The 15,848-nt window shown below is 37.8% G+C and overlaps 1 protein-coding gene across 1 annotated transcript in view; it reads right to left on the bottom strand.

Annotated features, from left to right (window-relative positions):
• LOC107679952 (neurexin-2-like) overlaps nt 1–15,848 on the bottom strand; it is a 329,958-nt gene that overhangs the window by 29,477 nt on the left and 284,633 nt on the right. The window contains exons 8-11 of the mRNA XM_016475681.1: nt 13,446–13,607; nt 9,136–9,574; nt 5,361–5,744; nt 2,755–2,922 (exon numbers count right to left, since the gene is read on the bottom strand). Coding sequence (XP_016331167.1) covers nt 2,755–2,922; nt 5,361–5,744; nt 9,136–9,574; nt 13,446–13,607 — 1,153 coding nt within the window. The remainder of the gene's footprint in view (nt 1–2,754; nt 2,923–5,360; nt 5,745–9,135; nt 9,575–13,445; nt 13,608–15,848) is intronic.

The following is a 15,848-nucleotide window of genomic DNA, read 5'->3' as shown; positions in this document are numbered from 1 at the left end:
TGGAAGCTAAAGCGCGCTTTGCAGGACATGGAGGCGCCAGCGTGATCACTTGCATTTTTTTCAGTGGAAACAACTTAAAATAGGCTATGCCGTCATTTTTACTCATAAAGGTAAGCGTAATAGGCTATCATTCGGAACTGTAAAGGGTCTACCTTTATTTGTGTGCAGTCACAATATCAACAAAACGTTGTGTTTTTATAAAATAAAGAAATCAAACATGATGCGTTGTGCCGTCGCGGTCTTAAACAGGAGTGCTTCACAAAAATGAACCAAAACTCAGCTAATACATGCCTCACAGACATGATAAATATATCTATAGAAAGCTTTAAATTACTGCTTAACGAAATAAAACAACTCTTTCATTATGATCATAATCCGCAAAGATGCACTTCTCTCTAAAGGCGCGTCTAATGAAGAGATGGCGAGTCAGGATCGACAACTTCATCCTTGTTACACCGACTCAGAAAACACTAGTTTATTAGTAAATAATTAAAATATCTCCTTACTGTTTCCCCCGACGCATTTATGGTAATTACTTTTGCCGATGCTTTGCGGCAAACTTGAGCCTATTGCGTGCATTTGAACGCAGAACTCTTCAGCTGCTGCTGGACACTAAACACCGTAGAGCCGCTCTTGACAGTCGCGGTAGTTTTTTTACTCTTTGTACAGCAGTTATTGTTCATTCTAAATTAATTTTTTAATGTAGAATATGTTACATAAATACATGAAATGTAGAACATATAAAAAAGTGCTCGTGGCTCGTCTGCCAGTGTGCATTAAATGAATACTGTTTGTTCCACAGCAAGGTTATTATAGTTCATTATAATTTTTAAATAATAATAATAATAATGTCTCAAAACTACTAAAAATTTATTTTATTTGTCTATTTAGTATTATTTACTATATATATATATATATATATATCAGGGTTATTATAGTTAACTCAAACTAAACTTTAAAAATGAAAACTATAAAAATATTTTTGTTACTAGAAATAAATAAACAATAACTGAAATAAAACTTTTATTTCAGTTAGTTTCTCAAAAATTCTTAATTTAACTCCATTTACTAAAATAACTAAAACAAAAAGTACGTAGACCAAAAATGACAAAAAAACACAACAATGTTACTAAACTTTAACTAAAACTAAAATTAACATAGAAAGTATACAAATACTGATTCAAGTGATACTAAAATAACATTAGCCATATTCTAACCATGTTCATACATTTAAAATAACCTGGATATTCTTTGTTTACAACCATTTATGCTGATTCTGAGCAATTTCAATAAATGCATCTAAAAATATGATTATTTAAATAAAATAATAAAATAAAATATGATGCAAATAGTAAATAATAAACTATGCCATGATGTTTTTGAGTACAAAGATCTGGTTTATTTCTGTATGACTGACAGTTATGCATATGTTTATTAGTTTGCTGCTGTTAAAACTGTGTGATCCAGATGGATGGGGATTTTTCATGCGACTCAAACGCATCAATCAACTCTTATCAGGCCTGATTATGTGAGTGGTGGTGCATTAGCAGAGCTGCTAGCGACGTAACGATGGAGAGCGTGAGCCGGTCTCTGGCTGTTCGCTCAGGCCGCAGACAGACACCACATTGAAGGGACTCGAGGTTCCTCTGGAAAGCTCCAGGTGACTGACAGAGAGAGAGACAGATGGATGGAGGTCTTCCCGAGAGGCTTTCTCTCCCACCACGTCCTTTCCCAGGATGCACCGCTGCCCTGTGTTTGCCTCTCTGCCAGAACCAGACCAGAACTACACTAAACTCTGCAGGAATCAGAGTCTGGATTCACAGAAAAACACCCTTCAAAGCAGACACGCTCACTGGAGCAGCAGAAGAAGATCAAACCCTGAAAGCGTCGCTGTTTTGAACACGAAGGCTTTACAGTGACATGCTTCAGTTTTACACTGCTCTGCAGTTTAACTGACTTAAATACAAATATGAATTCATTTGATGTGACCAAAACACATATATAGTGAGCTAAAAGATTCTATTAGAATGTTTATTCATATGTTTTAAAAAAAATATATATTTTACATGTTTAAGTTCTAGTCATTTTTTATTAGATTTTATTATATATATATAATTTTTATTTATATAGTCAAACTAAAATGAGAAATAAAATAAGTTGGTAGCACTATACTTAAAGCCTTTATGTATAATGCATTATAAAAGTAGTTTTAATGCATTAATTATGCCTTGTAATGCACCTTATAATGCATTGTACAATCTCCTGAATAATTGTAACCACAGTTAATAAATACATTATAACACATATCAATTCTTTGTTACACTATGCATTTTAAATTTGGTTATAATTATTTATGACAATATGTATTACAACGCACATTATGAATAATTATAATGCATTATAGCCTTTAACAACCCTTTATAATGCATTAATTATACATAAAGGCTTTAAGTAAAGTGTTACCAATAAGTTTAACTTTTATACATTTTATAAATATCTTGCACAATTCTACTAGTAAATGTGTCTTGTTCTAAGGATTTGTTACTAAGAAAACACTGATTACACTGAGACTCAGATGGAAGCAGATTTCAGTCACTAATAACAGAGATCTGGCTACAATGAAAGGGTTGTTCTGCCCTCTGCTGGAGGACGGTGTGGTTTACAGGCCGGGTGGCTGGCGGAGGGCAAACACTGGGCGAGATCTTGAGATGGTTCAGGGGAGGAGAGGTCAGACAGAGACAGACGGGTAGTTACCGAGGTTGACAGTGAGTTTGACCCGTCCTCCGTCCAGCTCCAGCCGCAGCGTGTCGGCCGACTCTTTGGAGGTGGTGGCCACGAGCAGCCCGTACGCCCGCTGGGACATGAAGCGCAGCGCCACATCCTCCGCCTCCGTGTGCAGCGTGCTGGGCATGATGATACACACTGCAAACACACACACATCACACACACACACACACACCGTAAACACAGCACAAACACACACACACTCCGTAAACACACTGCAAACACACACACATACACCGTAAACACACACACCGTAAACACAGCACAAACACACACACACACCGTAAACACAGCGCAAACACACACACACACACACACACACACAGCGTAAACACAGTGCAAACACACACACACACACACACCATATAAACACACCATAAACACACAATAGGAACTATAAACATGATAAACACACACATCAAAACACCGTAAACAAACAACAAACCCACCATAAACATATGATATAAACACAGACAATAAACACATGACAAACACACACATCACACCATAAACACATGATATAAACACACTTTAACAAACAATAGAAACACGTGATAAACACATGATATAAAAACACCATAATCACATGATAAACCCTGGATTTTGGTTCTCTAAGGTCTTTGAAACAGGTGGTGCTTCACAGAGATAATGACGGACACATCTACATCACATTAGCCTTCATACAGCACAACTATTATAAACAAACAAACTAATAAGTAGGGCAGCTAATGTCAAAAATGTTTCCACTAACTGGATTTTTGAGATGTGTGTGTATGTGTGTGTTTCTACACTATGTTTACTAATCACATAAATGTAATCACATTCAATTTATATAACATTACATATTCAGATTTGTAAGTAATTATAAATATACCTATTATAAACAATATATAAATATTGGTAACACTTTATAATAACGTTCAGTTGTGAGTCACTTATAAGTTAATGATGAACTAATCATTTACAAAACATGACTATGTGTTCATAAATGATTAGTAAGTGATACGATAATATTTTTATCTATGTTTTGTAGGTTGAACTTATAAATGACTTACAACTGAACGTATAGAGTGTTACCGAAATATGTATTATTACCGCAGAATACAGTTTCATGATCAGTATGTTGAAAGGCATCAAATGGTTGCCTACCATTGACACGTCTGACAAATAATGACAAATAATGAGGACCTTCCTACAGTACAAACACACACTGAGCACATCTGTGCTTTGCTATGATCTTTAGTGTAATTCTGTCCAGTGACGCTTGGTGGCAGTAAAGCACTGCTCTGCAGCCGCTTCTAACCGGCCTTCAGAGATCAGCAACATGACACACGGTAAATAAAACAGCTTTACTTCACAGCACAACATCTGGCTGTTAAAAACGATGCAAATAAATATGTTTAATAAAACAAACGGGCTTCTTTTAAACAGTCGGCAAACGCAGCCGAATCCAAATCAGCCCTAATTACCCACCTGCTCGAGCTCTGACAGCGAACACTATGAATCAAAACCACGGAGAGAGGAAATATTCTGCGTTGAAGGCCCTTGAGCTCAATGTCAGCGAAACACTCAGACAATCTGTGGATTCAGAGCTGCAATGCTGCTGTCAGAGGCGTGGGCCTGAGACGGAGCAGCTGGTGTCGTTAAAGGCGGCACAGATGGTTGTGGTGAGCATCGCTGCTCCAGTGCTTCTCCCGGCTCGTGACATCGGCTCTTTCCCGCCAGCATGAATCAGGATGCCACAGCCAGCCGAATGCAAAGAAATGAAGCGCGAACGGCGGTGCTTCGCAGCTCTGTGTGCGCCTGATAAAAGCGTCACGGATGAGCTCAAGCTAGTGCTAAATATAACCACTGAAAGAAGCTACAGAATGTGACTTCAATGCAATATAACACGAGATTTACATATTATCCTGTCAGATCTGGACAGCTGACCGAATGTGCTGCATGTCTTTTAAGTCTTGCCAGTTTAAACATTTATGAACCATTTAATTGCAAGAAGACAGAACTCCATACATAACTCCATACATGCTCACACACACGTAAAGCCGCCTCATTCAAACCTCGCGTGAATGCTGAACTGAGTTCTCTTTCGCTTCTTCTTGCACTTGAATCCACATATAAACACATAATTGTCAAAATGCACGTCTTGGCGAGTAACATGGTCGGTTACGTCTTAAGTGGATGTAAATTGTTAACATCAAAATAAAAATGTAGATGAGTTTGTTCATTGGAACAGATTTGGAGAAATGTCATACAGTTTTTATCAGCTGTTTGGACTCTCATTCTGACGGCACCCATTCACTGCAGAGCATCCAATGCTGAGACACTGATGCAATGCTGCATTTCTACAAACCTGATGAAGAAATAAACTCATCCTGATCTCGGATGATCTGAGGGTGAGCACATTTCCAGCACATTCTCATTTTTGGGTGAAGAATACATTTATATTTAATACAGTGCAGACTCCGCAGTGTTGTTTTACTTTTGATGATTTTATTAATACTGCAGTTAGATCTAGCTGGAAACATCAAGCACTGTTTGTTTCATTAGTAGCTGTGTTCTCTGGTTTTACCCACCGATCTCACAGTTGCCTCCCAGGAATCCGGTGCCGATGCAGTCGCAGATGTAGCGGTTCCAGCCCTCCTTGCACTGTCCTCCGTTGGCGCAGGGGGCGCTGCTGCACCTCTTCTGGAGCTCGCGCGTGCAGAAGCTGCTGACGCCCGGCACGCTCTGGATCTCCGCCAGACGCCGCACGTCGCGACTCTTGCCGTCGATGAACAGGTCGCGGATGCAGCCCACGTAGCCGTAGTTGAGCAGCGCGGTCCAAACCTCGGGCGGCAGGATCAGACCCTGACCGCTCTCCGGCAAACCACCCAGATACATGTCACTGTCCAGGTCCAGGATCTCGCTGCCCTCGTTAGAGCTGAAGGGAATGGAGCGGCTGTTGACGGAGATGGAGCCTGGCCAGAAGATTCAAGAGTCAAAAAACTTTATCATCTATCAACCAGTAGCTATGTTTCCATCCATCCATGTATTTGTATGCGCATTTTGGAATATCGCATTAAAAAAATACTGGATGGAAACGCCAAGATGCGCATAAATTCTAAATTATTCCTTCTCTTTCTAGCTTGTACTTATTTGAACAATGTCTAGAAACTTGGTATTACAAGCACTTCCTGTATCTGTTTGCCTCTTTAAGAAGAATCGCTTTATGTATCCCCAAATTGTAAGTCGCTTTGGATAAAAGGGTCTGCAAAATGACTAAATGTAAATGTAAATGTAAATGTAGGATAAACTTTTTATCCGATAAGAAAAAATGTGCATAAAGTACGATGGAAACAAAATAATCGAAAAAGTCATGCGAGTTTGCGCTATGAGACGAGATAACCTGACTAGCAGCGGACCGATCTCGTTCACTGCATCTATATGTTGTTATGGTCATTCTGAAATACTCGAGTAAAGTCTGTCGTCAAAGTATTTCTGTGTAATTGTCTTAAACGACTGCGTTCCCAAACAGCAGCATCCACCTCGGTTACACTTTATTTCGATAGTCCACTTTAGACATTCTACTGACTATAAGTAACTACATGTCAACTAATTCTCATTAATTTGCAACTGCATGTCTACTAACTCTCAGTAGGGTAGGTTTAGGGTTAGTAGAGTAAGTTGACATATACTTGCAAAGTTTCTCATAGAGATGTTGTGGAGCCATCAAAATAAAGTGTTAGAAGATATTAAGCAGACAGTTTACTAATACTCTAAAGACTGCTAGTTGACACATAGTTGCAAAGTTACTTACTGTTAGTAGAATGTCTAAAGTGGACGATCAAGATAAAGTGTTACCTCCACCTCTGAAAGCAATGACCGCATTTATTGTGTTTCGTCTGCTCGCTCTGAGGCACAAGTCATTCATCATTATTATTATATTCAGTGGCTTCTCCTAGTTTTCTTGGTGATATACAGTGCAAGTTTATCAGGAAGGGACGATTTTGTTCTCTTGGACTTGTTGGATGGAAACGGTGCTTTATTCGCAAACATTTTATGTGATATTCCAGTTTTGCGCATAAATTTAACTCGAATCTTTGGATGGAAACATAGCTATTGATAAAATTTTGTCTTAGGTAAAATGCTCACATATACACAATACAAAAAAGCACACGCAACAACCAAAACACAGTTAATACACAAAAACTCCTCTAGAATAAATAATGACAAACCTAAGATACAAGATCCTGACAAACTGCTTGGCCTTATTTAGAATATAAGTTCCATTACTATAAGCCTTCCTTCTGGCCAAAGGAGTTCTGAACTGACAACCTGATGCTGAAAGAAGTAATGCAAAGGATGAGAGGGGTCCGCAACAAAAGCTGCTTTTCTCGTTACAGCACCGTTATACAGATCTAACAGTTGAGTCTGTGGGTATCCAATCATTTTAGATGCCTGCCTGATTACGCTTGATCGTTCTTTATCAAGAAGTGTGCATGAGCGATGTGTGTCTATATTTCAGTGTGAGCGCTGCTCTCTCGGCAGATCGCAGAGATTTATGACTTACTCTTAATTGTCTATTAAACTGCAATTACAGAACTGCTGGACTTTCTTCCCCACAGGACACACGCCCACCTCCTCTAGTCTTACACTCGATTAGCCCATCACAGCAAATGGAGCAGCCTTTGGCAGCGTGGATGGGGTTTAACAGCGTCTCGTTGGCCGCGCTTTAGCAGCGATAAGTGTTGGAGTGAATGCTCTACAGCAGCCATATTCCAAACCCGTTCGAGATGAACGATTAAACTGACGTTGATGTTTCAACACATGTGCATGGTAACAGTATTTCTGTAGCTCAAACAATAGAGTGTGGCGTTAGCGACGCTGAGGTAATGGGTTCGATTCCCAGGGAATGCATGAACTCATATAAACATTCAATGCAATGTGAGTCGCTTTGGACAAGCGTCTGCCAAATGTATTAATGAAAATAAATGCACTCATTATTTCATGTGTATCTTTGCTCTGTTGTATTTATTTGTGCTAGTGCTTGTGATTTATGTATTTGCTCTTAGTTTATTACTGAATGTTTACTTGTCTTGATAGGTATAGGCTGAACTTTATATTAGGGTGGTAGATTTTACTGTGGTTTTAAAACTGGAATTGAGAATTATGAAATTATGTTAGTATCTAACAGGTTAGATGGGTGAAAAACAACAAAAGCAGTTAACTATTATTTATTTATTTATGGACGATGGCAGTGAAAAGTTTGATGAAAAACTGTTATTTATACACTTCTCTAATTAACACTGATGACTTGCAGGAAAACAAATAAAATATTTATTGTTTCTGTAAGTGTTTTATTTAGATTTTTTATTTTTATTTTATATTATTTGTTTTTATTTTGATTTTTTTTTAAAATAATTGTTGACAGTGTAAAGGTCCAAAATGTAATTATTTTGGCATACATTGTAATTGCAAATAGAACTGCCATATGATAGACATTTAATTTCATAACAAAATGTCTAAAATTGCTGTTGCTGAAACATCCAGACAAAAGAATCAAAGAGACCATTTCAGTAGTAACAATAATAATAATTAGTATTAGTATTATTATTGTTAAACTAATCATAAAAAGAAATACAAATAATATTATGTGTCCCTGGAGCACAAAAGCAGTGTTAAGTCGCTGGGGTATATTTGTAGCAATAGCCAACAATACATTGTATGGGTCAAAATTATACATTTCTCTTTTATGCCAAAAATCATTAGGATATTAATTAAAGATCATGCTCCATGAAGATATTTTGTAAATTTCCTACTGTAAAGATATCAAAACTTCATTTTTGATTAGTAATATGCTTGGCTAAGGACTTTATTTGGACAACTTTAAAGATGATTTTCTCAATATTTTTTTGCACCAGATTCCAGATTTTCAAATGGTTGTATCTCAGCCAAATATTGTCCTATCCTAACAAACCATACATCAATGGAAAGATTATTTATTCAGCTCATTTATACTCTAGTGCTTATTTATTTTGAAAAATTGACACTTAAGACTGGTTTTGTGCTCCAGGGTCACATATTTGAAAATCACAATACTTATATTTAACACGAAATGGCACAATACTAATATATCCTAAATGATTGACTTTTAAGGGTAAACCCTCAAGTGTTTATTTTGGCGGAAAGCTGCAGGAAGATTTTTAGACTGTTTAGTTGGCAACGCTTCTGGTCCAATCAGGAGCGGATCAGGGCTGCGTTTCTCAAAAGCATCGTAAGCCTCCATTGGTTTCAATGGTCTGCGATGGTTTTGGGGAGCGCAGGCCAGGCTGTCTTCACATGCACAGACCCATATGCATCACTCCTCACCTCTCCGCCCCTCTCTCTGGAAGTCCACGTGGCACCACTCTCCGTCGTTCACCTTCTTGTTGCTGGTCTTGAGCTTGATGCTGCCGGAGCCCATGTCCATCAGCAGGTAGAGAAAGCCGTCGAGCAGCTCCATGGCGAAGTAGTCGGTCTTCATCTCGCGGCCGGGCCGCTGCTCTTTGCTGCTCTGAGGCTTGCCGTGGCTGAACAGCAGCAGGCCGCTGGGCTCCGTGGTGCGGAAGTCGAAGGAGATGGAGCTGGTCTTCTTGGTGTCCCAGCGCGGGAGGGAGATGTAGGACTCGGCCGTCTCGAAGGTCACGGGGTCCAGGGCCGCCACGTCCTCGCAACGGAACACCAGGTCCCCGTGCACACTGATCTTAGGGTCCCTCTCGATGGCCAGACGAGACAGCTCCAGCTTGAAGTCGTTGTTCTTGTACACCACCTGCAGGAGTGCATTAAACAACACACGCTGAAATAATACCTTGTTTTCTAGTATAAGTATATCTCTTCACTGTGGAGGATAAAAACAGGATTAATAAAACGATCAGAAAGACCTGGTTCAATTATTGGTTTTATTCCTGATTTCTCTCGAGGTTATTGTGGAAGGGCAACATTGAAAAGGATTGTGTATTACGAAGGACATCCACTAAACGGTATCTTCAGCAGATTCAAGAGTTCATTCAGTGGAAGATCAGTAATGCCTCGGTGTTCTACAGAACATTCCAACATCTGTTAGGTTTTTTAACAACATGGTGTACGTTGTTTATGGATTAATATTGTTTTTGTGCTTATTGTTAAGTCATTTATTGTGCTGTCTGCAATGTACAGTGGTGGCAAATGGGTTGTCGATGGATTGATTGTGTTTGTTGTTTAATAATTTGTGTTGTTTGTAATGTACAGTGGTGGCAAATGAGTTGCCCCTTTCAGGGATTAATAAAGTTTCTAACTAAACTAACTACATAACTAAATATCTAAACATTCTTGAATCAGGATGCATTTTCTTGACAAGTAAAATGACTTAAGATATTATTGTCTTGTTATCTGAAAATATCATCCAAATTTTATTTGTTTTTGCTTAAAACAAGTAAAAATAATCTTAATTCAAAGGCTAAACAGGATTATTTTTCTTATCCCATTGGCAGATTTATTTACTTGCTTTAAAGAATTTGGATTTTTTTTTTTTTTTCAGAAAACAAGACATAAATCTTAAATCATTTTACTTGTCAAGTAAATGCATCCTGATTCAAGAATGTTTAGATATTTATACTAGAAAACAAGACAGAAATACTAAACAAGAAAATAATTTACATTTTAAGCAAATTTTACTGCTACTGCTCTGTACAATACACTTACTATTGAACTTCACATTCATAAAGAAATTAAGTAAATATTACATATAATTTCCCATATAGAATTAAGTAAAATCTACTTACCTAAGTTAAGTAAATTTAAGAAAGAGAATAAGTAACTTTAGCCTGGCCAGTAAAAGTTTGAGTCATTTTTATTTAGTCAAAGCTTACTTGGCAATACTTTGATTTTACTTAACATAGCACCTAGTTAAATCATGCTTTTAAAGCGTATGTTATTTAGAAATATCTGAGTAAAGAATACAATAGATATCATGTAGACACCAGGGGCCAGTTGCATAAAGAGCTGCCACCATGTTAAGACTGTGTCTAAAGAAGTAGTTTGACCAACAAGCAGTTACAAATGGGGTAATCAGTCTTACCTTTTCAATACAAATACGACCAATCTACCTTTTCATAACTGAATTCAAAAACTCTTTAAGAAAAAGAATTAGATGACTAACTTTTTAAGACTAGGTTTATTCAACCGGCCCCATATCTACATAATTGCACCTAGAGCAAGTTTATTGTAGCACAGATTAAAAAAATATATATAAATAAATAAATAAATAAATAAAACATTTCTAGCAGTATTGTCAGCAGGGAAATTACCCCTTTAAGTTTTTCCATCCTATGTAATTGATAATAAACATTAATTTCTGTCACTACAGACACAACTTCAGCAAGCATTCACAGAACAGCGCTGGAAGCAATATTTATGAAAAGTGGCATTTGTTTAAGGCGAACTGCACCAAAGATTCATAAAACTTGTAATTACTTGCAAAAGAATATGTCGTCCAAACAGGCGAACAAGCGAATTACGAGTAACCTCAATGGGAAATAAATAAATGACAGAAGAAATTACTTTAAATATTAGTCTAACTGCTGCATTTAACACTCATAAATATCACTTCTATTCACATGGGTTTTTGCTCCATGGGAAACTAATGATATTCCAACAGTCTAATCAAATTAAATCTGCTATTTGGCATTCAATGAAAAAAATAAATAAAAAAACATTTGCTCTCAATTAGTTTAGGTAGATTTCATCGCATGTTTTGAGTAAAGACTGTCAAAAATGAACAACTATGACACACTAAAAGAAATGAGGCTAATTGTTGTTAATACTGTACACTACAAGACTAACCTTAAAAGAGTGAGTGACATTAATAACTATACAGAATTAATAACTATACAGAATTCATGGGAACCACAGAAACTTCAACATGAACGCTTTTTTAAATGTCAAACGTTAAACACCAGCAGGTCTTTCTCTCTACTCCAAAATCACTTCATTTCAATGTTATGCTGAGCTAGGAATCCACTGCCCAGTTTCAGTCAATCTAACAAACATGATTTACACTAATGGATTTTTGTGAATTTTACATATTTACATAATTTTGCATATTTACATAATTTTGCATTGAGCACAATAAACTGAAGTAGTGACAACATGTTCAGCGGTTGCTTTAGCTCATTTTAATTTAGTTGTACAAGCAGCAAAACTATATTTACAGCGATAACAGCAATACACTCCGCCCACCTGCCGTCACTCAAACAGTTAGCTCCGCCCCCAAACTCACGCCATTGGCTGAGCACTCATCGTTACATCTGCTCACACAAACAGAGATGATGCACTTCACCTTTGACTCTCAGATTGTGTTTCACTCATTTAGACCCGGAGGATTTTCTGTAATAGTTACTGTTATCGGATTGGACTAAAACTGACTTTGCTCACACAGGATATAACAACTTACCAAAAAATGTTGATCATTTTTGGGGATTTTCTCCCACCTTGTTAAACCTGTGGTGTTCCTGCTTATAAATCTCTGATTATGCTATATTATCACCAAATCTTGGATTCCATCTTTTTATCAGCCTGTTTTCTTCCAGTTAGCACAGGCTTTGTGTTTCTTTCTGGAACTGACTGATTGTTTTTTAGTTAATATTGCCAAAATTAACCAGAAATAATGCTTGTTTCCAATGAAAACCTGAGGTGCACAGGTTCAGATCAATGAAATCTATGATCATCCTAAAATAAGCACAAAACCTGTCCTAACAGTAGGGCTGCCATCGACTAAAGATTTTTCTGGTTGACTAGTAGTCGTTCATTTGAAGCATTAGTCGACTAATCGCACGTTTATTAATAAACCATTTAAATCATAATAATGAGTCTTTAATTGCATAGCCTAATAAGCGCTCAAGCACACGCATAAAGCTTGCCACGGCGCACCGTCATAAGTAATGGTTATGAATGTGTCAGGGAAAAACAGTAAGAAGACTGCATTAACATTTTAATAATTCACTGATAAACTAGTGCTTTCTGTGTTTTCAGTTTAAGAGATGAAGTCTCATCTCCGCAGTAGTGATGCGCCTGCATGCATGTTTCACACATAATCTGAGAATGTGTGTCTTCCATTTCAATTGGTTTATTTGAAAGTAAACACTTCACTCTCTATAGATATGTTTGTCATGTCTGTACGGCAAGTATACACAGAGTTTCGGAGTTTCTCGCTCAAGTTCACAGAGACCGAGACGGCAGAAAGCACATTCTGACTGCTTTCATTATTTTACAAAAGCGCCATGTTTTATTGTTATTGTGAGTGCACACAAATAAACAGAGTCTTTACAGATTCGAAAGATGTATTACTCTTATCTGTAAGACCAAAAATGACGGAGTATTTTAAGAGCAAGTGAGCGCACCGTAGACCAGCCGTTAACGATCTGTGTGTCTCCGCCTGTGGATTTTTATTTTATTTTTATTTTTTTCTGTGACTAAGCGACAGATAAAATTTTGGAGGACCAAGCCTCTTCTGGTCGACTAGCGGTTAGTCGAATATTACAGGGCAGCACTACAAAACAGACTGAATGCAATATTTGGTGACAATGAGAGATTTACGAGCACATTTGTAAGTGAACAGCTGATTGTGTGGAGCTGCAGGGCTCGTTAGCGCTCGTCAGACTCACGTCTTTCAGGCAGCCCATGAAGTTGTTGCTGACGGGAGATCCGGGCAGGTCGGCCGTGTTCGGGCTTCCTCCGATGTAGAAGAAGTCGTCGGAGCCCAGCATGGTGTAGTCCTCCTGCGTGTATCCGGTAGTGGTCAGAATGCCATCCACTGAGATGGTGACCTGCGGCGAGAGAGCGTCCGGAGGAACAGAGAGAGGAGACAGAGACACTGGATTAAAGAGTCATTGTGATTGTGCTGCTCGGAGCGGCTCCGGTGCGAGAAACGCTTCTTCAGAGCGCAGCTGAACGCCAAACTGTCCGTCAGAGCACGCCGCTAACACACGCTACACAATACTGACAACAACATGCGTCTGTTTCAGTAATGTGAGCCAAAGACTAAAAGTGATATTTATTAGTTAGGGTTAATATTTTGAGTTCAATTTTACTGATTTATTTTTATATCTGCATTTTTAATATGTGTCCCTGCAGCACAAAAGCAGTCTTAAGTCGCTGGGGTATATTTGTAGCAATAGCCAACAATACGTTGTATGGGTCAAAATTATAGATTTTTCTTTTATGCCAAAAATCATTAGGATATTAAGTAAAGATCATGTTCCATGAAGATATTTTGTAAATTTCCTACTGTAAATATATCAAAACTTAATTTTTGATTAGTAATATGCATTGCTAAGAACTTCATTTGGACAACTTTAAAGATTATTTTCTCAATATTTTATATTGAGAAATATTGCACCCTCAGATTCCAGATTTTCAAATAGTTGTATCTCAGCCAAATATTGTCCTATCCTAACAAACCATACATCAATGGAAAGATTATTTAATCAAATAAGCTCAATTAAAAATGGACTCTTATGACTGATTTTGTGGTCCAGGGTCACAGATTAATTGTAGTTAAAGTTTTAGTAATTAATAATTATTTTGTTTGTTTTTGTCATAATGAGCTATTATTGTTTTTAAATGTCTATATAGTTTTTTATTTTTATTTCAATTGTAGTTACTTTAGTAAATCAAGTTAAACTAAATGAAAATTAGAAATGTTGCTTAGAAAACTAGATGACATAAAATGACTTTTTTTTTTATTCCAGTTAACATTTATTTAGATTTCAGTAAAAAAAAAAAAATGAATGGTTGTAGCTTTAGTTAACTATAACTATAATAAGTCTGCCTGATAAGAGTTCAGATTTTCACTTGAGACTTAACCAAAAGACTAATGTTTCAGTAATGCAAACAAAATGAAATTATATTTTAATTGTATGTATTTATTTAATTCATTCTGATGCAATCCCTCTGCTCTGAAGCCTTGTTCTGAGTGTTTGTGTGAGCATGTCTGGTGTGGCTCTGATGGCCTCCTGCTGTAATCAATCAGAGAATCAGAGCAGCTGAGGCTGTTTCATAACTCATTTCACGTCTCTTCTGCAGTTCGGATGCATTTTCCTGCTAAAAGCTTTGATTGAGAGTGTATTTCTATCATCCTGAGGGAGACAGCGGCTCTGTAGTGATTAACAAACCAACACACGCTCGCAAATGTGTTTACTGCATCGCTTGGCTTTTTTAAATGATTTGTCAGGATCACTTATTTGTTGAATAATAATGATGTTTTTGGCCGTTCTGACTGAACGTGTCCAATTAAAACCTGCGCTGATAAAGGTTGACGCTTGGCAGCGAGGGAGACGACTTTATCGGTCAAATTATATTTTATTTATTAATTATATTTATCGGCTTTTATTCAGCGACTATCACGCCGAAACGATTTCTCTTCACCTCTTCACAACAAAACACAAAGCATCTTCTACTGAAGTGTGTGCTCAAACAGCTGCTGCAGACGAGTATCTCTTCCAGCGAGCAGAGATCTGCGGTGGATCTGTGCATCAGCTGCGGCTGAAGAAGCGTTTCCAGAGCGCTGGTCATCATCGCAGCATCGCTCACTTCACGGAGAGCTCTTTCTGTCGTTCGTTCTGCCGTACAGCGCAACACATTTTTATGTCTGCTGTCGTTCTCTGAGAGCTGGGACCTTCATCAGATCATCAGTCTCTCTGGGCTTCTGTCTCTTCTCTACACTCTGAAAATAAAGGGTTCTGTCCAGTGGATCATCGATGCCAGTGAAGAAGCTTTATTCTTCAGAGTGTATGAAGCTGTGTGTCTCTGATGTGACGAGCCGCTCTGCTTTCCTGTGTGTTCTTGTGTTTCCCATTGAAACAGGAGATTCGTGTGAAACATTGTTGTTTAAATGACCAATAGTCTTTAGTTGGTCACATGATTCAAGAAGGAGGGAAATTCTAATTTTTTAGAGAGTGTGTGTGTGTGTGAGAGAGAGTGTGAGAGTGTGTGTTAATGTTAGTGAGTGTGTGTGTGTGTGTGTCAGAGAGTGAGTGTGCGTGTGTGTGTGTGTGTGTGTCAGAGAG

Source organism: Sinocyclocheilus anshuiensis, unplaced genomic scaffold (assembly GCF_001515605.1).
Source record: "Sinocyclocheilus anshuiensis isolate Anshui unplaced genomic scaffold, SAMN03320099.WGS_v1.1 scaffold1916, whole genome shotgun sequence".
In the NCBI taxonomy this organism is placed as follows: Eukaryota; Metazoa; Chordata; class Actinopteri; order Cypriniformes; family Cyprinidae; genus Sinocyclocheilus; species Sinocyclocheilus anshuiensis.
This window is presented reverse-complemented; position numbering and strand designations above follow the sequence as displayed.